At 42.5% G+C, this 25,475-nt stretch overlaps 1 protein-coding gene across 3 annotated transcripts; it reads right to left on the bottom strand.

Moving 5' to 3' along the window:
• Positions 1-9,861: 9,861 nt before the first annotated feature.
• On the bottom strand, positions 9,862-21,561 carry LOC106584654 (creatine kinase S-type, mitochondrial). 3 transcript variants are annotated; one of them, XM_014170150.2, is made up of 10 exons: positions 21,335-21,561; positions 18,694-18,913; positions 17,247-17,445; positions 15,997-16,092; positions 14,979-15,200; positions 14,760-14,845; positions 13,545-13,668; positions 13,237-13,371; positions 12,567-12,692; positions 9,862-11,198 (listed from the first exon to the last, which is right to left on the bottom strand). In XM_014170150.2, the coding sequence occupies exons 2-10, from the start codon at positions 18,840-18,842 to the stop codon at positions 11,091-11,093; spliced, it is 1,245 nt and encodes a 414-aa protein (XP_014025625.1). In that variant the 5' UTR covers positions 18,843-18,913; positions 21,335-21,561; the 3' UTR covers positions 9,862-11,090. The 3 variants fall into 3 exon arrangements, with proteins under 3 accessions (XP_014025625.1, XP_014025626.1, XP_014025627.1); XM_014170151.2 differs by having other exon boundaries at positions 21,352-21,548; XM_014170152.2 differs by lacking the exon at positions 18,694-18,913 and having other exon boundaries at positions 21,335-21,452.
• Positions 21,562-25,475: the final 3,914 nt, after the last annotated feature.

The following is a 25,475-nucleotide window of genomic DNA, read 5'->3' as shown; positions in this document are numbered from 1 at the left end:
GTGTTGGTCCCATGTTTCATGAGCTGAAATAAAAGATCCCAGAAATTTGCCATATGCACAAAAAGCTTATTTTTCTCAAATGAGTTTACACCCCTGTTAGTGAGCATGTATCCTTTGCCAAGATAATCCATCCACCTGACAGGTGTGGCATATCAAGAAGCTGATTAAACAGCATGATCATTACACAGGTGCACCTTGTGCTGAGGACAATAAAAGGCCACTCTAAAATGTTCAGTTTTGTCACACAAACACAATGCCACAGATGTCTTAAGTTTTGAGGAAGCGTGCGATTGGCATGTTGACTGCAGGAATGTCCACCAGAGCTGATGCCAGAGACAGAGTGTATGGCGTCGTGTGGGCGAGCTGTTTGCTGACGTCAACTAATTGAACAGAGTGCCCCATGGTGGCGGTGGGGTTATGGTATGGGCAGGCATAAGCTGCATAAGGCACATGGCAGTCACACCAGATACTGACTGGTTTTCTGATCCACACCCGTTTCTTGAAGGTGTCTGTGACTAACAGATGCATAGCTATATTACCAGTAGTGTCAAATCCATAGATTAGGGCCTAATGAATTTATTTCAATTGACTGGTTTCCTTATATGAACTGTAACTCAGTAAAATCTTTGAAATTGTTGCATGTTGTGTTTATATTTTTGTTCAGTATATCTTGAAAACTTGATCGCTGACATGCAAAAACATTTTGGGACTATATCAACAATGGACTAATGAAACAAATCGTTTTTGAGTGGAGTTTTTTTCCTTTAAGGATGTGTTTACAGGCCATGACCTTCATATTGTTACTGCTGCGGGTGTTTGCTTATATCTTTGCTGTGGTCGGAGTCATCCAGAGTTACACTCGCTCCAATGTCGAGGGTCTAGTCTACGATATGAACTTTAAGTGTGTGATATTTGCTCTTACTATGAAAGATTTTTTGGGATGTATTGAACAGTAGTATTTCTCTCATTCTCAGTGATGATAAAATAATAGGATTTAAATGTGCTTAAAACAGTTGATATTGAGCTTATCGTGCAAAATGACATTTTTCATAAATCTCCTACATTTTGAAAGGCCTTAAAGAGTAGCATGCAATCTCTTCCCACTGGGCACAGACGTCAATTCAACGTTTAATAAACGTTGGTTCAAAATAATTTCATTGAATTGATGTAGAAACAATGTTGATTCAACCAGTGTGATATTACATTACAGATAAAGTTGGAGTCCCACAAGTCAGAATCAATTTCTGTTAGGGAACAAAACTTACAGATTTGACAAATTCATGTTACATCTTCAAAAGGTTTTTTGACACATTTTCACAAACTTTCAACTTGTCTCCCAGAGATATCTACAACTCCTTCATCACTCTCTTCATCCTCATCATCACGGATCAGTAATATGCTCTGATTGTCAACACCCACAAAGTTCCAGAACTGGACCAAGACACCTGTGGCCTGTACATCGTCTTCTGGCTGCAAACATAAAACAGACTGGACTTCCGTTGCAAAACATTTTAAACCATTTTCTATTTCATGCCCTCTTGAATGGGCCCCTGGTTTCCTCTGTTAGACTGGGAGGCGTACGTGGAGGACAACCTGATGGTGATGCAGGAGCAAGAGGAGGACGAGAAAGTCACCTGGCCCCGGGACTCTCTCTTCAGGTACTTTGAGCTGCAGAACCACCTGGACGAGGAGAGGAAGAGGATGCAGAACAACATGGACGAGGAGAGGAAGAGGCTGCAGAACCACCTGGACGAGGAGAGGAAGAGGCTGCAGAACCACCTGGACGAGGAGAGGAAGAGGCTGCAGAACCACCTGGATGAGGAGAGGAAGAGGCTGCAGAACCACCTGGACGAGGAGAGGAAGAGGTTGCAGAACAACATGGACGAGGAGAGGAAGAGGCTGCAGAACCACCTGGACGAGGAGAGGAAGAGGCTGCAGTACCACCTGGACGAGAAGAGGAAGCGGCTGCAGAACCACCTGGACGAGGAGAGGAAGAGGTTGCAGAACAACATGGACGAGGAGAGGAAGCGGCTGCAGAACCACCTGGACGAGGAGAGGAAGCGGCTGCAGAACCACCTGGACGAGGAGAGGAAGCGGCTGCAGAACCACCTGGACGAGGAGAGGAAGAGGCTGCAGAACAACATGGACGAGGAGAGGAAGCGGCTGCAGAACCACCTGGACGAGGAGAGGAAGCGGCTGCAGAACCACCTGGACGAGGTGAGGAAGCGGCTGCAGAACCACCTGGACGAGGAGAGGAAGAGGCTGCAGAACCACCTGGACGAGGAGAGGAAGAGGCTGCAGAACAACATGGACGAGGAGAGGAAGAGGCTGCAGAACAACATGGACGAGGAGAGGAAGAGGCTGCAGAACCACCTGGACGAGGAGAGGAAGAGGCTGCAGTACCACCTGGATGAGAAGAGGAAGCGGCTGCAGAACCACCTGGACGAGGAGAGGAAGCGGCTGCAGAACCACCTGGACGAGGAGAGGAAGAGGCTGCAGAACCACATGGACGAGGAGAGGAAGCGGCTGCAGAACCACCTGGACGAGGAGAGGAAGCGGCTGCAGAACCACCTGGACGAGGAGAGGAAGCGGCTGCAGAACGTGGCAGGTAAGGAATCACACGTATAGTAGTAGACCAGACTGGATTTAGACGGGGAAGAGACTGGGGTCAGGTTAGGGCTGCATCTCAATAGTCATAAGCCTCTAGCCTCTTCCTCTCCTCGTCCAGGTGGTTCTGCAGCCTCTTCCTCTCCTCGTCCAGGTGGTTTTGCAGCCTCTTCCTCTCCTCGTCCAGGTGGTTTTGCAGCCGCTTCGTTTGTTTCCTTGTCTCCTTTCCTTCATCTGCACTTGATCAGTGATAATGAAAGACGAGATGGGCCAATGAGGTCAAATATATTTATTCGTACTGATAGTAAACTTGAATGGCCTCACGGTTCCACGAGACTTTCAATAGGGGGCGCTCTTACACAGTTTTCAGTTTTCCCCCTGGTAGGCCATGTACAATATCCACCAGTTCTCCTTGGGATTATTCCCTGGAATCAAATCCTCATATTACAGGGTTTGGATATGCCTATCTGGTAAATACAACAGTTGTTGTCAGGGTGAGTCATATTTTTACTTTCTCATTGAACAGTTTCCAATGATTACCCAGTTTCTGCCCCTAAAATGTAGGAATATGGATATTTAATGTCCGGGTCATTCTTGCAACGGGTTGGTATTTGCATCCCTTTGCAACCATGAAAAACACTTGACAAATAGTTACACATCATACATATTTAAATATTTACCAATGATAAAACATAATGCAAGTCCTTTATATTGCAAAATGTTTATGCATTGTTTAAAGTGCTAGCAAATTGGCTTTTCCCTGTAGAGATGAGTAGAGTTGTAGTGACATGTTTTGGGGATTTAAAGATATCTATTATTTTGAAAGCTAGAAAGTAAACAAAAATATTTCATATATTGTAAATATCAATAAAAACCAAAAAGGATATTAAAATATATTTTTTAACAAATATATGTCCCTAAGTTTTATGTCATTGGTGTTACCGCCTTAAAAATCTGTCATTACAAAGATATACTACGACCTTGAGCATTCCCTCCAGCGGTAAACTTATCAGAGGGGTCTATATTAAAGAAAATGATTAGCTAATCAGACCCTTTTATGATGTCATTGCACATATCACTTTAGAAAATGATTAGCTAATCAGATCACATATCACTTTAGACAGGGTTGATTGCTTTAGATTTGAGCATCTGTGTCCTCCATTAAGAAAATCTTAAATTACCTAAAATGTTTCATTGGTGTTACCATCATTGGTGTTACTACTCCTTCTGGTGGCACAATGTTATCATAATGGTTACAAACATTTAAAAAGTTCTTAAGATGCCATTTTTGTTCATTTACAATGGAAAGATGTTCCCGAATACATTTAATAGGTTGGTAGAGCTTGTTTTGACAATGGATTTAGAAGTGGATCAAAATCATTCTTCTCTTGAACTTCATTGATCAGCTCCCTCAGTCCTCCTGCATCAATTTACAGTATTTGTATCCTTTTGGGTTGCTGCAGTTCAGTGTTGTGGCACTTTAACTTTTCCCCACTCAGAGGGATGTAAGAAATGTCAAGATCAGTCACCAAAGATATAGGTTAAAAGGCAGGAATTCCATTGGTAAGGGATTAGTATTGCACCCTTTCTGTTAGTAGAGATCTTGAATAATAGGAATAGGAAAATAAATAGTTAACATGCAAAAAAAGCTAAAAAGCAATCATTTTGTAAAAATGTGCTCAACTAGGGGTTGATATCTCATTAAAGTATGGTGGACTAAGTGTAGGGTACATAAAAATAATACAATTATTTTGGTGAAAATGATTTAACTGTTGACAACACACTATATTAGGCAACATACATTGGTTAAAACACATTTTATGATCCATGGGGTCAATTAATAATCAATAGTTGGTCTCCTATAAAATAATGCTTATAATAGTAATAAAATAAAAGTAATAGAATTACCATAATTTGACATCAGTCCTTATTTAACAACGCTTTACCTACCTATAAAAGCCACTGAAGCAGACCTAAAGTTATTTTTGTAATTTTGTTGAAATTATAATATAGCATTGCTGGTGTCGACCTTCTTTTGGCTTTTCAACCGCCTGGTAGAACTTTGTTATTTCCTGAATACAGCCTGGTAGAACTCTGTTATTTCCTTAATACAGCCTGGTAGAACTCTGTTATTTCCTTAATACAGCCTGGTAGAACTCTGTTATTTCCTTAATACAGCCTGGTAGAACCCTGTTATTTCCTGAATACAGCCTGGTAGAACTCTGTTATTTCCTTAATACAGCCTGGTAGAACTCTGTTATTTCCTTAATACAGCCTGGTAGAACTCTTATTTCCTTAATACAGCCTGGTAGAACTCTGTTATTTCCTTAATACAGCCTGGTAGAACTTTGTTATTTCCTTAATACAGCCTGGTAGAACTCTGTTATTTCCTTAATACAGCCTGGTAGAACCCTGTTATTTCCTGAATACAGCCTGGTAGAACTCTGTTATTTCCTGAATACAGCCTGGTAGAACTCTTATTTCCTTAATACAGCCTGGTAGAACTCTGTTATTTCCTTAATACAGCCTGGTAGAACCCTGTTATTTCCTGAATACAGCCTGGTAGAACTCTGTTATTTCCTGAATACAGCCTGGTAGAACTCTGTTATTTCCTGAATACAGCCTGGTAGAACTCTGTTATTTCCTGAATACAGCCTGGTAGAACTCTGTTATTTCCTTAATACAGCCTGGTAGAACTCTGTTATTTCCTTAATACAGCCTGGTAGAACTCTGTTATTTCCTGAATACAGCCTGGTAGAACTCTGTTATTTCCTGAATACAGCCTGGTAGAACTCTGTTATTTCCTTAATACAGCCTGGTAGAACTCTGTTATTTCCTGAATACAGCCTGGTAGAACTCTGTTATTTCCTGAATACAGCCTGGTAGAACTCTGTTATTTCCTAAATACAGCCTGGTAGAACTCTGTTATTTCCTGAATACAGCCTGGTAGAACTCTGTTATTTGGTTTTGTTTACCTGGCCACTGTCTCCAAATGCTATAAATTTGGCATTTGTGGGAAGTCAATATGCCTGATATTTTTCACGTTTTATCATGTCCACATTTATAGTGCATTCAGAAAGTATTCAGACCTCTTGACTTTACACACATTTTGTTACGTTACAGCTTTATTCTAAAATTGATTAAATAAAAAAAAGATCAATCTACACACAATACCCAATAATGACAAAGCAAAAACAGTTATTTATACATTTTTGCAAATGTATTACAATTAAAAAACAGGAATACCTTATTTTTTATGTAAGTATTCAGACCCTTTGCTATGAGACTTGAAATTGAGCTCAGGTGCATCCTGCTTCCATTGATCATTTATTTATTTATTTAACCTTTATTTAACTAGGCAACTCAGTTAAGAACAAATTCTTATTGACAATCAGGGGCAGAACGACAGATTTGTACCTCGTCAGCTCGGGGATTCGATGACCAACAGATGCATATCTGTATTCCTGGTCATGTGACATCCATAGATTAGGTCTTTGAATGAACAGGAACTCGGTAGAATCTTAGAAATTGTTGCATGTTGCGTTTATAGTTTTGTTCAGTGTAACGCCAAACCAAGAGGTCACCAAGAATACAAATTGCCCTGCAAAGATGAACATCAGTCTTGTACACACAGAAGTTTGATGCAAAATGGCCAAGGGCCATCCGGAGGGCCTTCAGGCAAGCAGGACCCACAACAATGACATCATCAGTCGCACGCCGGCAGGTCAGACTTGGTTGATAACATTGTCTGGTTGCAGGACAACCCACCAATCAGCACCTGACCAGAAGTTCAATCAGCTTTAGAAGAAAGTTTGAATGTAGAAAACACTCCACTCCAGCTGGACAATGCTTTACGGAGTACTGTAGCAATACCATTGATGGCAGCCGCTATATTTTATGCTTACATTTTTTTTATTTCCCAGTGTAGTCACACAGATGTCAAAAGACTGATGAGTTTTGTAAGATTGCTGCAGTCTTTAAGATGTACACAATGTCAAACCAACCTGAATATCACTCTGTTTCACATCACTGTTCACTGTTCCATTTATTTAATCAAATCCCGTCCTCACACAAGGGCACATTACAGGAATAACTTCTTGACCTACTTATAGAGTGCTATCTCTGACTCTGTGGCTACCTTGTAGTGTTCAGGCGTCTCTTTTCAGCTCTGGGTCGTGTTCATTAGGAACAAAATTGCAAGACGTTTTAAAACTGGCAGATGACCCTTTGTTCATCTATTTAATGCAGCTAGATAAACAGACCCTCTGTAATTGGAATCAGATTACTGCAGAATAATAAAGACCACTGCAGACCTGTCTGTAGGAGTTACATCGTCATGTTGGACTGTCTCCAGTGCTGTAATACTGTGTACTGGCAGCCGTTTACATCCGTAGTAGTGCACTGCGCTGGTTTTGTGCCACCGGATAATATGGTACTGGTTGTCTTAGTATTTCAAAAGCCTCATGGGTAAAAAAACAACAGCAACCTGTCCTTATAATGTGCTATAATAAAATGGTTGTTTCTAAAGTAAGAGTACATCTACCACCATTCATACACATTAAAACACTGGGCTACAGTTACATTAAACACTGGGCTACAGTTACATTAAACACTGGGCTACAGTTACATTAAACACTGGGCTACAGTTACATTAAACACTGGGCTACAGTTACATTAAACACTGGCAACACAGTTACATTAAACACTGGGCTACACAGTTACATTAAACACTGGGCTACAGTTACATTAAACACTGGACTAGAGTTACATTAAACACTGGGCTACAGTTACATTAAATACTGGACTACAGTTACATTAAACACTGGACTAGAGTTACATTAAACACTGGGCTACAGTTACATTAAATATTGGACTAGAGTTACATTAAATACTGGACTAGAGTTACATTAAACACTGGGCTACAGTTACATTAAACACTGGGCTACACAGTTACATTAAACACTGGGCTACACAGTTACATTAAACACTGGGCTACAGTTACATTAAACACTGGGCTACACAGTTACATTAAACACTGGGCTACAGTTTCAATCAATTTTAGAATAAGGCAGTAACGTAACAAAATGTGGAAAAGGTCAAGGGGTCTGAATACTTTCTGAAGTCACCGTATAGGGCAACAGACGACCACACCGGGTCCCACTCCTATCAGCGAAAAACAAGAAGAAGTGGCTCCAGTGGGCACGCCATCACCAACACTGGACAGTTGAGGAGTGGTAAAACATTGCCTGGTCTGACGAATCCCGATTCCTGTTGTGTCATGCTGAGTCAGGATTTGGAGTGAACAGCATGAGTCCATGGCCCCATCCTGCCTGGTGTCAACGGTACAGGCTGGTGTGGGTGGTGTAATGGTGTGGGGAGTGTTTTCCTGGCACACGTTAGGTCTCTTGATACCAATTGAGCAATGTTTCCATGCTCAGAAGAATTCAGGCTGTTCTGGAGGCAAAGGGGTGTCCAACCCAGTACTTGATGGGTGTACCTAATAAAATTACCACTGAGTGTATATGGCATGCTTTATTGTAAACTCAGCAAAAAAAGCAACGTCCCTTTTCCCATGTCTTTCAAAGATAATTCGTAAAAATCCAAATAACTTCACAGATCTGCACCGTAAAGGGTTTAAACACTGTTTCCCATGCTTGTTCAATTAACCATAAACAATTAATGTACATGCACCAGTGGAACGGTCGTTAAGACACTAACAGCTTACAGACGGTAGGCAATTAAGGTCACAGTTATGAAAACTTAGGACACTAAAGAGGCCTTTCTATTGACTCTGAAAAACACCAAAAGAAAGATGCCCAGGGTCCCTGCTCATCTGCGTGAACGTGCCTTAGGCATGCTGCAAGGACGCATGAGGACTGCAGATGTGGCCAGATGTGGCAATCCAATCACAATCTGTTCAAGGTAGGCCGCGTCTACACATGCTATTAAGGGCCCCGTTTATACCTGCTGCTAACATGTGGCCTGATCTTGTCCACATTTTCAGGTGTAGACAATTAAAATAACTTGTGATCAGACCTGCTTGACTGTCTTCGGAGGTAGTCTGGGGCAGATTGATTGGTTGGATGAATACTAAGGGAGAGAGTAGGTTGGAGGGTCAGGGAGGATCAGGGAGGATGGAGGGTCATGGAGGTGGATGGAGGTGGGTGGAGGGTCAGGGAGCTGGTTGGAGGGTTAGGGAGGAGGATGGAGGTGGGTGGAGGGTCAGGGAGCTGGATCGACGGTCCGGGAAGTGGATAGAGGGTCTGGGAGCTGGTTGGACCGTCAGGGAGGTAGGTTGGACGGCGTTAAACACAGGTTACGACACCAAAGTTTGACCGTTCGAAACCCACTGTGGATTTTGATTTTCAACCTTACCCAGCACAAAAACAATTGTTTCTAAAGTCTATTTATAGCCCTGGTTACATTTGAATTAATGTGATTTTGGTGCTCTGGTCAGGATGACCCAGGTACAACATGTCCCCGACTACATCCGGAGGTAGATCATCACAATCACTTATTTTAATCGTCTACACCACTCTAAAAATGTGGGCACAATCAGAATGTGGACAAGATCAGGACACACGTTGGCACCAGGTTAAAACGGGAAGGAAATACTTGGTCCAATAAGAACTGCTCATTTTCGTTTTCGAATGCAAAAAATGTGTCTACGCTGTCCTCTAAAAAACACAACCCAGATTTCAGTAACAACATGCCTCTGCAAGGCTTTTCAAACAGACAGACAGACATTCACTGGTTGAATACGGAGAGCCAATCCACCGCCTGAATATGTTACAATGTCCAATGTTAGCCTGGCTGGCAGATCTGAGGGGCGGAGCTCCGGTTACAACTTCTAATATCAGAACAGGTTTTATTAACAATGATTTAGGATTACAATTGTATTAATTGTTCATATTGTGAAAGCTAGGCAGATATGCAGTTCTGACATATCGTACATTGTCATGGGTAACATTACTTATCACTTACCATACAAACAGAAAAGAAATCAATGCAAACTCACTTTTTGACCTTAAATGTGGGTACAGTAAAAGTAGTTAGCACAGTGCAGTGTTGTTTAGAATATCAGTGTCTGAGCGCTTCATTACCATGCCGCCCACCTACTGTAAGTCAGTCAAAGCTTTGCTTTCATGCAGGCACAAACACGCATATACACCAGCCTTGAACAGTTAAAAGGTTACTAAGGTCTGCAACAGGCATGCAACAGGTTTAAAATATTAATGACGAATGAGAAAGATATTAAATAGATGGTTTCTTTAATAAAATATGTTTGAGAATGACATTCAATGGTGGGTTGAAATGATATTGCTGCTTGATACGTACAGTACGTCATCAAGCACTGAGCAGAGTAGTTTAGCATGAGTTATTAGTAGGACTTAGTTCAACCCGTGTCTTATTAATAACCCCAGCATACAGACAAACCCTGTACAAGTTATTATCAGTCCAACATGGCTGTTGTGCTACATTCAAGTTGTCAACAATCACTACATGGTTACACTGAATGTAGACTACGACAAATGGATGGATTATGTAAGGGATCGTCACCGAGGAGCTATGCGCTCTATGGAAAACAATTAACGACGTGGAAGGTGTGTTTCACGACGCGCTACAAAGAGCGGGATTGACCTTCCACGGAGTTACTTTATTTTCCAGAGAACGCATAGAGCACCGTGTTGGTTATCCCTTTCATACCATGGCTAAAATGTCAAATGTTCCGCTAGATGTGTGTTGATTTTCCAGTAGAAATGTGTTTAACATCCACTGAAGTTGCTAGAAAGCTTACTAGATAGCTACAGTAGTTTCCATAGTAACTAAACAAACAGACTTGCTAGTTTAGCTAACCAAACCATCAGTTAGTTACTAGCTTGCCATTATGAAAATCTAATTCAGCAATGCTAATAAAGTTTTCCATTCGACTTTTGCTTTCAAAAGCAGCTCAAAACATGTAAGAATTAACTATAGCCTTTGAATTCTTCCGTGCTGATATACTGTGCGTTATAGAGAAATAATGAACGCTCTAGAATGCCCTTCAAGCCAATCAGAAACAAGCATTCAACAATACCATGGTATATAGAATATAGGAATCCACCCAATAATACACAGGAGAGGAGAAATGGTAGCAGACACATTGAGTATAGGACATGCTGTAGTTTAGGGTTAGGAGGTTTATTTGATTTATTTAACCTATATTATTTAACCAGGTTAGTCTATTTCTCAAAAGAGACCTGGTTTAGGTGTTAAGCAGGAGTCCATTACGTATAATTTTATAGGGATTAGAGCTATAGGTATGCAGAGTTTAGCCAACTTGTCAGGCATTTTGGCTCCAAACATCCCAATGACTTCCAGAATAATGTTCTTGGAACGTTTGGTGCCATTTAAATCTGACAGTTGGATGTGTACACATTACCTATGGCTCTGATGGGGATGAGACAGAGGTTGGTGGGAAGAGGTGGGGGGGGGGGGTTAGTCTACTTCCTGACCGGCGGAGGGATCTTGATGTCCTGACCCTTCTCCAGCTTCTTCTCACATTCGATCAGGTAGTTGACGCCGTCCACCACTGTCTGCACTAGCTGGACCTGATCACAGAGAGAGACAGTGGGCGTGTTAGCGAGCGACTGCATTGCAGACGCATGACAGATCTCTCAACATCTATCATATGATATAGGCCTAGCAATCTGATGCCCGTTGGCACAGTCGTGGATGTGGCACACAACCAAAGTGTGCGCGTGTTTGAGATCGACTGCATTGCGGCCAGACAGTGGCCAAATCACTGATCTACGAATTATCTTACATCCCAAATAACTAGTCATTATGTGATCAAGTTTAGCGATCAGAATTCTAAACCGTGCTCAAACCGATCCCCTCAATCCTGTGGACTGAGAGATTGTGGATGGTTGAAAGTTCTCTCTCTCTCTCTCTCTCTCTCACTCTCACTCTCTCTGTTTTTTTTTCGCCCACTACGGTTTTCGTTCTCTCAGTCTCTATCATTCTTCCACTCTTTCAAACTTGCCCTTCCATTCCTCACTGATTGGTCCTGGAGAGCTGCAGTGTATGCATGGCTTTCATTCCCAGGGCTGTAATACCTCGTTCCTGATTCAACTGATCAACCACATCTTGATTAGCTGAATCATGTGTGTATGTGTCAATGCACAGTGTTATGAGAGGATCTACCCCACCTTCTGACCATGCATTCACCCATCATACAACCCATGTTAATAATCCCACCATACAACCCATGTTAATAATCCCATCATACAACCCATGTTAATAATCCCATCATACAACCCAGGCATGACAATACTGATGAGGAGTCACACCGTAGAGAATACTGATGTGTACAGGATTCACACCGTACAGAATACTGATGTGTACTTGACTTATGTCTCCCATGCAGACACAGGAGAGAGTTAGGTTTAAACACAGGCATGACAGTCTCTCTCCTCAAGACATTTCTCAAGCCTTCCAGTGCAACCCATGGCCGCATCTCTATAGTCTAAAATGGATTCCCCTCTCATATCCTTTCATTCACTTGACTGATGGGTAAAGCGAATGGATTTGCTACACTCCCCCTACCATCTGTAATGGGTAATAACTTTGACTTGAATTAAGCCTTTGGCTCCTCCTACAAGGAGCGTAGGCTACTGAGGAATGTCCTCCATCTCGATCCCTTCTGGGAAAAATTTGCCCGGTTGTACCAGTTGTAATGACCAAGTGAATTTATTTTGCATGGCCTTGTAATGTAGCCGCCGGTAATGGAGAGTACGCCATTTTAAACTATTGAGATGCACCCAGTAGCTGTGTGGGATGACATTTCTCCTAGGTACAGATCTAGGAACAGCTTCCCCTCCTCCTAAACCCAACTGAACCCATTAGTAGTGGGAAAAACACTGTTAAACCAACCCAAGATCAGTGTCTAAATCTAACACAATCTATTCCCCCATTACCTCTGACTGGCCCAGTCTGTCCAGGTTGGAGATGTCGAAGGTGCTTCCCACGGCTGCAGTGTCCACTCCCCCGGTTCCTCTCTTCTGCAGACGCAGGTTGTCCAGGATCTTAGTGAAGCGGGGGTCCTGTAGGTTTACCAGACAGGAGTCACTTTTAGTAGACGCCCAAACAGAAAAACGGTTGGAAAATGGAGAGATAGCATCTCAACGCTCGTTTTCCCGTTTTAATGTTTTTTTCTGTTTCGCTGTGCCTTAACAAAGAGAAACATTCAGAAGACGATGGGTGGTGGATGACTGACTAGTGGGGATCGTATTGGTCCCTGGTGTAAGGGTATAGGTTTCATTCAAGTCCTACCATGGAGGTCTGGAGGACTGCTGGTTTTACGGTTCTACCTGATGTCCCATATCTACATCCGTCCCTGATTACAGGGGAAGAAGGGGGGTGGGGGGGATAGCCTGTGGGTTGGGAAAGATAGCCTGTGGGTTGGGAATGACGTGGGTGGCAGGTAGCCTAGCGGTTAAGAGCTGGTAACCGAAAGGTCACTGGTTCGAATCTCCAAGCCGACGAGGTGAAACATCTGTTGATGTACCCTTGAGCGACGCACTTGACCCTAATTAGTTAACCCATGTCAATGTAAAATGCTTGTTGGTGCTCTTGATTAGATGTTACCTTGCTGAGCTTGGGCAGGTTGACGTGTACTCCAGCACGGAGCCCAGTGCCCAGGTTGGAGGGGCACGTGAGGATGTAGCCCAGTCTCTCATTCCACATGAACTCCCAGCCTTTCTCCTGGATCAGCCTCTCCACCTGAACAAACCTTTCACTTTAGACTAGATGAAAAACATTCAATTACAACTTTATTTGCCCTGAGATGTATTTTTGTCTTGCATACATACACCGGCAGCCACATAATGGTGTGTGTGTGTGTGTGTGTGTGTGTGTGTGTGTGTGTGTGTGTGTGTGTTTGCGCGCGCACGCACCTCTTTCAGGCCTGTGCAGAAGCGGTCAAACACTCTCTTCATGTTGCCTCCCTTCTCCATAGAGATGACTCTGGTGTGATCCTCTTCATTGATCCAGATCAGGAAGGTCTTCGTGTTGTTATGCCTGGGTTTGGTACAAAGGAGTAGCGAGTGTTGAAAACACAAAACGTATCAATACTAATTTAAAATAAAATAAAAACTACACAAAACACACTCTTAAATCAATACTTGTGTAGTGCTTCCTAATGTCATGGGATGCCAGCGCTCCCACCAGTGTACGTAGACTATTTCAGAGGAGCTGATCACGATCGTTGATAATAAATGCTTTTCCTCAGAGGCCTTTATTTACAAAATAGAAGGTTCTGCTTCTCCTTTCTGTCGGTAATCAGGTTTGATCCGGGTGGTCTAAAAAGGAGCTCAGAGCATCCCTCAAATTGGATTGAGTTAAACCATTTATACATGACAGAGAGATCATTTCTCCATCCTTTATTGTACCAGCTAGAGTTAATGTCCAGGTTCCATTTCCCATACGTTATAACTTCATTGAGGTGATGGTGGCGGTGTACAGTATTGCCACATACGCAATAATCAAATTGCATTGTAATGGATACAGTATTTCCATATAAGCAAAAATGTTCTTGCAATGCATTGCATTATAGACAATGGCATATTTGCCCCAATGGCCTCCTGAAAACAATTAGAGAATTGAATGAAGTAATAGATAGGTCTGAAGCCAGGAGAGCAGATAGAAGCATGAAAGGGGGAGAGAGCTGTCAGAACATTTTTAATTTAGAGCCCTGAGGATGAATTATAGAGGAGAGGTTGGCATGCTGTAGATGGGTAGAGAAAGGCTGGAGCAGGTCCTGGCAGAGTAGCGGTTGGCATCAGGCTATTTCTGGGCACCAACTGAAACTCAATGCGGAGAGGGCATTGTCTGCATCACTAATGTACATCTAAGGCTCAGTCTACAGGAGAGTCTACGGCTCAGTCTACAGGAGAGTCTACGGCTCAGTCTACAGGAGAGTCTACGGCTCAGTCTACAGGAGATACAAGCTAGGGGACATTGTCAGTTTGCTAGATGGAAAACCTCCATAAAGAAGGGTCATGGTGATGTGTAGCACCGACTGTATGCAAATAATAACTAAGAGACAATAATCAAAATCACCTTTCACCGTTATGACCACTAAGGTTCTGTATCTACAACCAACAGCTTACCAGATACCACGTGCATCTGGCCAATCGCGGGCCATCCCCGAACAGGTCAGCAGAGGGGACACGGGTTTATCGAACAGGAAGTGGTCCTGTGTCAACACAGTAGAGACAGGAAATGCTGTCTTAATGAAAGGGGAACAACTTCAATGCCTAACAAAACATATCTGCTATTGTTTCTCTCCGGTCCTTTAGGTCTTCAAATGGATTGGCATCCTGACTCACGTCAATGAGCTGCTGCTGCTCCTGGTCTGTCATGTGGGTGAGGCTGTAATATGTCCCCGCCAGGTCCCCCTTCAGGCCAGCCAGGGCGTCCACCACCACCTTCTCTACCTCCCGGCGCTCTGCCCGGGTACACGCCGGGGGCAGGCTCAGTCCCCTGATGCTACGGCCCGTCCTGACCCGCGACGACAGCACGTAGCGCTCGTCGAATTTGCCCGACTTGAGCTGACAGACGGAGGCAAACAGAAAAAATAACGAATGGCCTAGCTATAGTAGTAAATAGTATGACAGTTAGGCCTAGTATCATGAAACCGACATGAAGGAAATTTGTGAATGACCTATGCTCCCCAAAAAGCAAAATGATTTAAGGAAGTCATGACATGATTATTGATCCTACATTAGGTTCCTTTGATATGTGATTTGTATGCCATATACAGTAATTGACATTCTTTGTAGCATATAACATATCATCGCTGTCTGATGAAAACCTTGTGACATTTAAAAATGTTTTTATTTAAAGCAGTAACTTCCCTCAATGTACTCTGAACATTTAATTTAAGCTTCTAGTTTCAGAATTATATGTTCGTTAAAGAGAAAATATGGTCATTTGTTTTCAATTTCCTGAAAGGTTTCTGTTTTGGAGACAAGAGGTTTTCATCAGACAGAAACGACATTCATGTAATACAACATAATGTATGATTAACGTTCCAGTATGCACAATCGATTTACTGCCTAACGATATAATATTAGCTGGTATCACTGATTAGTATAGTGTCCAGTGAGTGAATCTGTCCTCTTTCTAATGTTAAATATGCGACACCTAACATGGTCTGTGTGTGGTGTGACCAGGTAGAGATAGTGACGGTCAGGGCAAACTTAGCTTAAGGACAGCTCCACCATTCAGCCAGTTCTAGAAATCTCACTGATGAGGGCACACTGGCACCCTATTCTCTATATAGTGCACTACTTTTGACCAGACACAGCCCATACTGTTGTTTTCAGTGAAGTTGTATCTCTGTACCTTGCTGGAGTCCAAGTCGGTGGGATGGGTCATAGTCTGAGGGTCGTAGCCATTGTGCCTCTCCTTGATGACCGGGTCAAGGAGGTCTGCAAACACCTGAAACCCCCCCCCCACATCAAAAATGTCATCATTATACAGTCTCTCATTTGGTTAGGAGTTATGGGAAAGGAAAGGGGGATACCTAGTCAGTTGTATAGCTGAATGCATTCAACTGAAATGTGTCTTCCGCCTTTAACCCAACCCCTCTGAATCAGAGAGGTGGGGGGGGGGGATGCCTTAAATCGACATCGGCGCCCGGGGAACAGTGGGTTAACTGCCTTGCTCAGGGACAGAACGACAGATTTTTACCTTGTCAGCTCGGGGATTCGATCCAGCAACCTTTCGGTTTCTGGCCCAACGCTCTAACTACCAGGCTACATGCTGCCTCCTTGTAGACTACATTAAGAGAATCACTGTCACTTTACAAACTATTAGACAGGCTTACAGTATAGTATTGTACTCTAGTATGATTTATACTATACTATTATAGCAATGTCTCTGAGTAGGTGTAGTCTCATAGCAAGCAATAAAACTGATGACCAAATGATGTGATCCCAAATGAAAAAGTCTCCTCTATCCTAAAACCAACACCCCTCTGGTGCAGTGGTAGATGGTCTCAGTCTGAAATGGGACAGGGGGATTGGGTGTGCCTGTTCTCCATTGTCAGATTAAGTGGCTGGGATTGTAATATCAAATGTGGTCAATAGACCACTGCTCTTGTTCCTCCTCATGTCAGAAAATATCAAAAGACAGAGTACTCATTCATTCTTAATGTAGCTGACATAAATGTAGCCTATCGACTAAATGGGCTTTTTATGGCTTTAAGAAACGTCAAACAAAGAAGGACACCTATTAAAAAAGCAGATATTGAATATATGCAGTGCATTCGGAAAGTATTCAGTCCCCTTGACATTTTCCACATTTTGTTACGATACAGCCTTCTTCTAAAATGAATTAAATTGTTATTTTCCCCTCATCAATCTACACACAATACCCCATAATTACAAAGCAAAAACAGTTTTACTTATTATTTTTTTTAAATGTAAAGCTAATTTTGAGGATGAGATCCAGAGGGGACATTGGATCCTCTCCTCCAATGTGCTTTGTCAGAGCGGAGGAACTGAGAAAGTAGACAGCCTATGGCTTCACCCTGATGAAAACTATACATCTGTCATCTGCATTCATGACGTCTAACGGCTGCCTGCTCTGACCTCATAGGACTCCTCGTCCCCTGCCACCATGCCCACGGTCTTGATGAAGGGGTGCCCGGGGTTGTCCACGCCAGTCTGGATGGCCTGGTCCAGAGTGTAGCCGTTGGGCGTGGCCTTGTCCACCAGCTTGGCATAGATGGCAGGTGTCAGGTGGCTGGCCATGCAGTTGTTGTGCTTGCGCAGGTCCGGGTACTCCGCACTGTCGGGATACATTCAGTCATACAGACAAAAATTGCTAAATCATTGTCTTTGAGAACCACAAGGATAATAAAAAAATTATAAAAATAAAATATATATAAAATAAATAAATATATATATTGTATTATCCTTGTGGTTCTCAAAGACAATGATTTAGCAATTTTTGTAGGACTAACTACAAAATATATATATATATATATATATATATATATATATAGGAAATAGGTGATTGATGACACCATTATGATAATTACAGCCTTAAGACTCGCTGCAATGTAGCCTAGGCTACTCAATAGCCAACAGCTACAGTGATTTCCATCTATCACTCTGTTCTAATCTACCTGTGCTTTTCTTAAGACATACCAGCGCATCCGCGGTATGTTTAGCCTACACATGGCACAGTGCGCGGTATGTTTAGCCTACACATGGCACAGTGCGCGGTATGTTTAGCCTACACATGGCACAGTGCGCGGTATGTTTAGCCTACACATGGCACAGTGCGCGGTCATTACAGACACAACAGTGCAACCATACATGCTACAATCTGATCGCAGCAGAGGTCGAGCATTCTTCGACTATGCTTTGGAAACGGAATATCCTATATTTCTTAATAGGCCTACGCGTTATGCAATCGGTTTGTCCAGTTTTGCATTTTGCCTCCAGCATCTTCTCTAATCGGTTTTGCGGTAGATTCTGCCTATCATTATAAAACCATAAATCTGAGTTTTAGCCCAGCCCCCACGCAAGTCATATAAGGAGATTCTAGATTCATTCTAGACCTTTCCAACATGGTTCTGGAAGAAAAAAAACACACCTGTCTATCTCACCAAATAATGAATTAGAGCGTATCATTGTAGTCTACATATTGTTGGCGAAACATTCCATCAGTAGTCCATGCATTCAGAGCACTCTTATAGATTTTAATTGTTTTATATTTATCTTTCATCATTAGGCATAAAGAACATGAGGCGGAATATAGATTGAACATTTCATGAATAAAACAGGCCTAGGTCATTTATCATTTCCACAAAAAGCTAAGTAAGAAAGAACCGACTCGAAATAGCACATTCATACAATGCTGCTGCTAAAATAATGGCATCTAGTCTCCAGTTTTGACAGTCAGAGAATTCAGTGTAGGTCAGCGTAGACTTTTACATTTGTATTATTGCATCAAAAACAACAGGTCTACAGAATGACAAATGGCTGGACTGAATGTCCATATAGCGCAATAGCGGGCGTCGTGGGTTACCTGGCAGGGTACACTCTCCGTACTTGCGCTCCGGCGGTGACATGTTCACGGTTGAGCAGAAAGGCCGCTGTCAAAGACCCGGCTCCAACTAATGACATAATACCCACATTCCGTTTGCCGGACAAAATTCTGGCAAAGTTGTTCGCCATTGTTTTATTTCCAGAGTTTTTGAGAGGTAGGGATGGATGAATGGAATGTGAGCCTTGGTGATGCTACGAGTCTAAAAGGAAAGGAGGGAAATCAGAGAGGATAAGATGAGTGAGACTGGAAGAGACCGGCGCGTGGTGTGACTGCTGAGGGATCCAAGTGAATGCAGCAACAGACGAAGCGGCTGGACTAGGCTATAGGTCCGTGTGTATTTCACCCCTCCTTTCAAAACGCTCTCAATTCCCATACACGCCAGCCTACTTAATTCAGTGTTGGACAGTAGTTAGTCCTACTGGAAATAGTTTTTTATTTTTTTTATTACATTGCTATTACAGATCGACATAATTTAATTGTGTTAATGAAACACTATTGAATTGAGAAATATTAAATTAGAAATGTCAGATTAAACAATATATCTTGTCAAACTCAATTAGAACAAGTAGGCTACCACCCTATATGTTCCCTCTAAGCTGCGCACTAGCTCCGAGACCGCCGCGCACTAGCCCCGAGACCGCCGGCACTAGCCCCGAGACCGCCGGCACTAGCCCCGAGACTGCCGCGCACTAGCCCCGAGACAGCCGCGCACTAGCCCCGAGCAGCTCCCCCAGGACTGTTGTACAGAGCGCAGAAGACATATCAGCCCACTGAGAGAAGCACAATGTTTCCCTCTACTGTGGCAATTGTGATCAAATCAATGCAATATTGGCCACTTTCAATGCAACATACTGAAACAAAACTAACTATGCAAGACATTGTGTTGTACTGTAGGCAGAAGCATAGGAGTAGGTTTCTATTGCTGCCCGTACTCTACACAGCATAGCCAATCAGAGCTGCAGTAGGACTATTTAAGCAATAAGGCCCAAAGAGGTGTGGTATATGGCCAATATACCACGGCTAAGGTCTGTTCGTACGCAAGACGCAATGCAGAGTGCCTGGATACAGCACTCAGCTGTAGTATATTGGCCATATTATATCCATCTAGTGAGTTATTAGCCCAGTTATAAATCATTTGTAGTCAGCAATAGGGGAGTGATTGCTTCCTACAGAGCACAAAACGTGCACATTTCTAGACATGTTGGAAAAGTGAGTCAGGTAAAGAGACCCGAAAAAATAATTGAAGGGGCAGTGTTGTATTTTAAGACAAGGGTTGAATAAGCTAAGCAGCCAATAGGCAGAGGGTAGCATCACGTGTCTGATTCTCTGTAATAATGGTATGGGAATAATAATGCATTTTATTTTGTAAAGTGGATTCTTGCATCAAACACAACAACATGTTTTGTCACCTGGTCTGAAGGACCAGTGGATGAACAGGTTAATAATGTCCAGTCCTGCACGTTTTTTCCCCCCAAAAGTCTCATGGAATGTAGTCTCATTGAACACCACACATTGACTTCTAGTGTTGGCTGAATGATAGAACAGCTATTTCCATATTAAAATGTTAGGGGATGTATTTTTTCCATTGTTTTTGATGGTATTCTACTCTGTTTGCCTACATTATGATAAAATAGGCATAGTATCCTACTTGGCCACTGGTAGAACTAACTTAAAGCGAGTACAGCCTCAGCGTTCACAGTAAACGGGCCCTGGAAGTTTGCGCTTTAACGTTTTAGAGGTAACATTGCTCACGGACAAACGTCCCATAACTAGACACCCAAGTAACAATGTAACGGGTTATGGGTGGGTGTAGTAACGCTAACGGTTTAATCCTTAAAAGACAACTTAGAACAACTCGATGATACTCTTGGCATTTTCTTAATTGGTTTATCAAATTATTTTATCAATAGGTTGGAATATGACAAACATTATGCTTTATTAACCCAAACCAACAAAACCTACAGTATGCTACTGGCGTTTGCGCAATTACACAGTAGTCTAGTTGGACCAGTCAGCATGCATCGCAGGATCCAAGAGTTTAGAAAGGCGCCCTGACTTTTTGTAGGCACCAAGGACAACTATAGTGGCTAAATATATTGCTTTGGAGATACAAAACATTTAAAAGATGCACACGTCCCTCTTCAGCCATATGCCTAATTCAACTGAAAGGTCAAGGCAAGATTATTGCAATACTGTATTCTGAGGGAGACTTTTAGGTAGGACTATTTAGCAGGGGATAATGCAGTGATCAAGACATGAAATGAGGAAATAGCAAGCTTATACGTTATCTGATCAAAGTTCACAGGAGGAAATGATGCAAGAGAAGTTTCTTTATAAAGGCATTTCCATTGCAGAAGGAATAATTGCAAAAAATATGTATTTGCATTACAATTTAGCAATTAGCAGTCTATTATCATGTGGAATAATTCTGTAAAACAGCAGTCTACTACTGAATGACAAAACTGCAATAAATAATAAATTGTTAAAAAATATCATAATGTGGTATGGTAATTGAGTTAACATTCATGGCAAACCAATGATTAAAATGTGTAAAGCATTTATACATTGTAAGTTTTTTGTGACACACTACAGATGTGAAATATATGTAGGATTGTCTCACCTTGTTGGAGTACTCACTTTGTTTCAGTTACTGGACGGTACAGCCCATTGATGCCTTTGGCAGCCCTGGCAGACCTGTGAGGCGTGGTGGGTCCTTATCGCCCTTAGAGTTGATTGTGCCTACACACATGACTAACGCCTACCAGTTCACCTGAGACACACACACACACACACATGACTAATGGGGTCTATACAGTCTACGAAAACAGAGCCGACCAAGGTCCGCTCACTAGAGTTGGAAGATAAAGGGAGATGTACTTTATAGCTCTGACCTTTGAACAGGAAAGGGTGACTTCAGAGTTAGACTATCAGGTGCCTTTTGTCAAATATACCTGCTGATAAGGTAAGGACAAAAAAAACACCCTGACCGATTTACTGCCCATCCACTGGGTCCAGTGATGGAGACTTTGAACTAATTAAAAAAAAAAAATAATAATAGGCCTGACTTGTATCGTTTGAAAAATTGTTACAGGTACAGAAATTAAAACTGGGAATGACAAAAAGTGGTTCAGAACATACAGTTGAAGTCGGAAGTTTACATACACTTAGGTTGGAGTCATTGAAACTCGTTTTTCAACCACTCCACAAATTTCTTGTTAACAAACTATAGTTTTGGCAAGTCAGTTAGGACATCTACTTTGTGCATGACACAAGTCATTTTTCCAACAATTGTTTACAGACAGATTATTTCACTTATAATTCACTGTATCACAATTCCAGTGGGTCAGAAGTTTACATACACTAAGTTGACTGTGTCTTTAAACAGCTTGGAAAATTCCAGAAAATGATGTCATGGCTTTAGAAGCTTCTGATAGGCTAATTGACATAATTTGAGTCAATTGGAGGTGTACCTGTGGATGTATTTCAAGGCCGACCTTCAAACTCAGTGCCTCTTTGCTTGACATCATGGGAAAATCAAAAGAAATCAGCCAAGACCTCAGAAAAATAATCGTAGACCTCCACATGTCGGGTTCATCCTTGGAAGCAATTTCATCTGTACAAACAATAGTATGCAAGTACACTGCTCAAAAAAATAAAGGGAACACTTAAACAACACAATGTAACTCCAAGTCAATCACACTTCTGTGAAATCAAACTGTCCACTTAGGAAGCAACACTGATTGACAATACATTTCACATGCTCTTGTGCAAATGGAATAGACAACAGGTGGAAATTACAGGCAATTAGCAAGACACCCCCAATAAAGGAGTGGTTCTGCAGGTGGGGACCACAGACCACTTCTCAGCTCCTATGCTTCCTGGCTGATGTTTTGGTCACTTTTGAATGCTGGCGGTGCTTTCACTCTAGTGGTAGCATGAGATGGAGTCTACACCCCACACAAGTGGCTCAGGTAGTGCAGCTCATCCAGGATGGCACATCAATGCGAGCTGTGGCAAGAAGGTTTGCTGTGTCTGTCAGCGTAGTGTCCAGAGCATGGAGGCGCTACCAGGAGACAGGCCAGTACATCAGGAGTCGTGGAGGAGGCCGTAGGAGGGCAACAACCCAGCAGCAGGACCGCTACCTCTGCCTTTGTGGAAGGAGGAGCAGGAGGAGCACTACCAGAGCCCTGCAAAATGACCTCCAGCAGGCCACAAATGTGCATGTGTCTGCTCAAACGGTCAGAAACAGACTCCATGAGGGTGGTATGAGGGCCCGACGTCCACAGGTGGGGGTTGTGCTTACAGCCCAACACCGTGCAGGACGTTTGGCATTTGCCAGAGAACACCAAGATTGGCAAATTCGCCACTGGCGCCCTGTGCTCTTCACAGATGAAAGCAGGTTCACACTGAGCACGTGGAGAACGTTCTGCTGCCTGCAACATCCTCCAGCATGACCGGTTTGGCGGTGTGTCAGTCATGGTGTGGGGTGGCATTTCTTTGGGGGGCCGCACAGCCCTCCATGTGCTCACCAGAGGTAGCCTGACTACCATTAGGTACCGAGATGAGATCCTCAGACCCCTTGTGAGACCATATGCTGGTGCGGTTGGCCCTGGGTTCCTCCTAATGCAAGACAATGCTAGACCTCATGTGGCTGGAGTGTGTCAGCAGTTCCTGCAAGAGGAAGGCATTGATGCTATGGACAGGCCCGCCCGTTCCCCAGACCTGAATCCAATTGAGCACATCTGGGACATCATGTCTCGCTCCATCCACCAACGCCACATTGCACCACAGACTGTCCAGGAGTTGGCGGATGCTTTAGTCCAGGTCTGGGAGGAGATCCCTCAGGAGACCATCCGCCACCTCATCAGGAGCATGCCCAGGCGTTGTAGGGAGGTCATACAGGCACGTGGAGGCCACACACACTACTGAGCCTCATTTTGACTTGTTTTAAGGACATTACATCAAAGTTGGATCAGCCTGTAGTGTGGTTTTCCACTTTAATTTTGAGTGACTCCAAATCCAGACCTCCATGGGTTGATAAATTGGATTTCCATTGATTATTTTTGTGTGATTTTGTTGTCAGCACATTCAACTATGTAAAGAAAAAAGTATTTAATAAGATTATTCCATTCATTCAGATCTAGGATGTGTTATTTTAGTGTTCCCTTTATTTTTTTGAGCAGTGTATAAACACCATGGGACCACGCAGTCGTCGTACCTCTCAGGACGGAGATGCGTTCTGTCTCCTAGAGATGAACGTACTTTGGTGCGAAAAGTGCACGTTTGACCCAAGTTAAACAATTTAAAGACAATGCTACCAAATACTAATTGAGTGTAGGTAAACTTCTGACCCACTGGGAATGTGATGAAAGAAATAAAAGCTGAAATAAATAATTCTCTCTACTATTATTCTGACATTTCACATTCTTAAAATAAAGTGGTGATCCTAACTAACCTAAGACAGGGAATTTTTACTAGGATTAAATGTCAGGAATTGTGAAAAACTGAGTTTAAATGTATTTGACTAAGGTGTATGTAAACTTCCGATTTCAACTATAACCAATCTAGTTTGCACGATGACTTGCATGAGTACTCGTGCCAGAAAACGAATGACTAATTTTAGTTCCCAGAGCTAACGCCTACGTTTTTGATTATGGCCACAACAGTGAGATTTTGTGTCTGTATTGAGCCAATTTTGTATGTATTTTGAATCTGTATTGAGCCAATAGTTTTTTCAATGGAAGTCATCGGTTGCTGGATGAATAACAACTAACATGATTGTTTATGCAAAAACACACAATATGTCCGCCTTTGTTAAGTATGCAATTAATCTGGGGGAAAAAAAGTAGATAATGATGTAGGTCTATCCCCATGTAATTTTTGATTTCATCCAAGTTCATGCATCTCAGTGTGGCCTTACCTTCAGCCAACTAGGCTAGCACCATCTCGAATAGTGTAAACAACCCAGACTTGATACCTTGTCAGTCACATACTGAACATTCAGTGAACATTGAACATTGGGGGGGATTCTAACGATAAAGAACGTTACTTATATATTTTTAATAAACACTAATAATTGTGGTATTAGTTTTTCATTTTATTTAATTCAAATAACTTTAATATCTTATATATGGTTAACTATTTTATATTGTTTTGTGAAAAGGAATTTAAAATACTTTAAAATATAAAATCTACCACAAACAATCTAGAAATATTGATATTTAAAGATAAAAAGATTACACTATGGCCAAAAGTATGTGGACACCACTTCAAATGAGTGGATTTGGCTATTTCAGCCATACCTAATTCTGACAGGTGTATAAAATTGAGCACAAAGCCATGCAATTTCCATACACAAACATTGGCAGTAGAATGGCCCGTACTGAAGAGCTCAGTGACTTTCAACATGGCACCGTCATAGGCACCTACCCTTCGTTAAATTTCTGTCCTGCTCGAGCTTCTCCGGTCAACTTTAAGTGCTGTTATTGTGAAGTGGAAACATCTAGGAGCAACAACGGCTCAACCCGAGAAGTGGTAGGCCACACAAGCTCACAGAACGGGACCGCCGAGTGCTGAAGCGCTTAGTAGGTAAAAATTGCCTGTCCTCGGTTGCAACACTCAGTACCAAGATCCAAACTGCCTCTAGAAGCAACGTCAGCACAAGGACTGTTCGTCGGGAGCTTCATGAAATTGCTTTCCATGCATAAGATCACCATGTGCAATGCTGGAGTGGTGTAAAGCTCGCCGCCATTGGACTCTGG

This window comes from Salmo salar, chromosome ssa23 (genome assembly GCF_905237065.1).
Source record: "Salmo salar chromosome ssa23, Ssal_v3.1, whole genome shotgun sequence".
Taxonomy (NCBI): Eukaryota; Metazoa; Chordata; class Actinopteri; order Salmoniformes; family Salmonidae; genus Salmo; species Salmo salar.
The sequence above is the reverse complement of the archived record's forward strand: the minus strand, read 5'-3'. Positions and strand labels throughout refer to the sequence as shown.

Excerpts from the sequence above, each read along its gene's own strand:
- LOC106584654 (XM_014170150.2), bottom strand. The coding sequence starts at position 18,842 with ATGGCGAACAACTTTGCCAGAATTTTGTCCGGCAAACGGAATGTGGGT. Across the intron at positions 17,446-18,693 it reads CGGAGAGTGTACCCTGCCAG|TGCGGAGTACCCGGACCTGC; the intron begins GTAACCCACGAC and ends GTATCCCGACAG. Across the intron at positions 15,201-15,996 it reads CCGACTTGGACTCCAGCAAG|CTCAAGTCGGGCAAATTCGA; the intron begins GTACAGAGATAC and ends TCCGTCTGTCAG.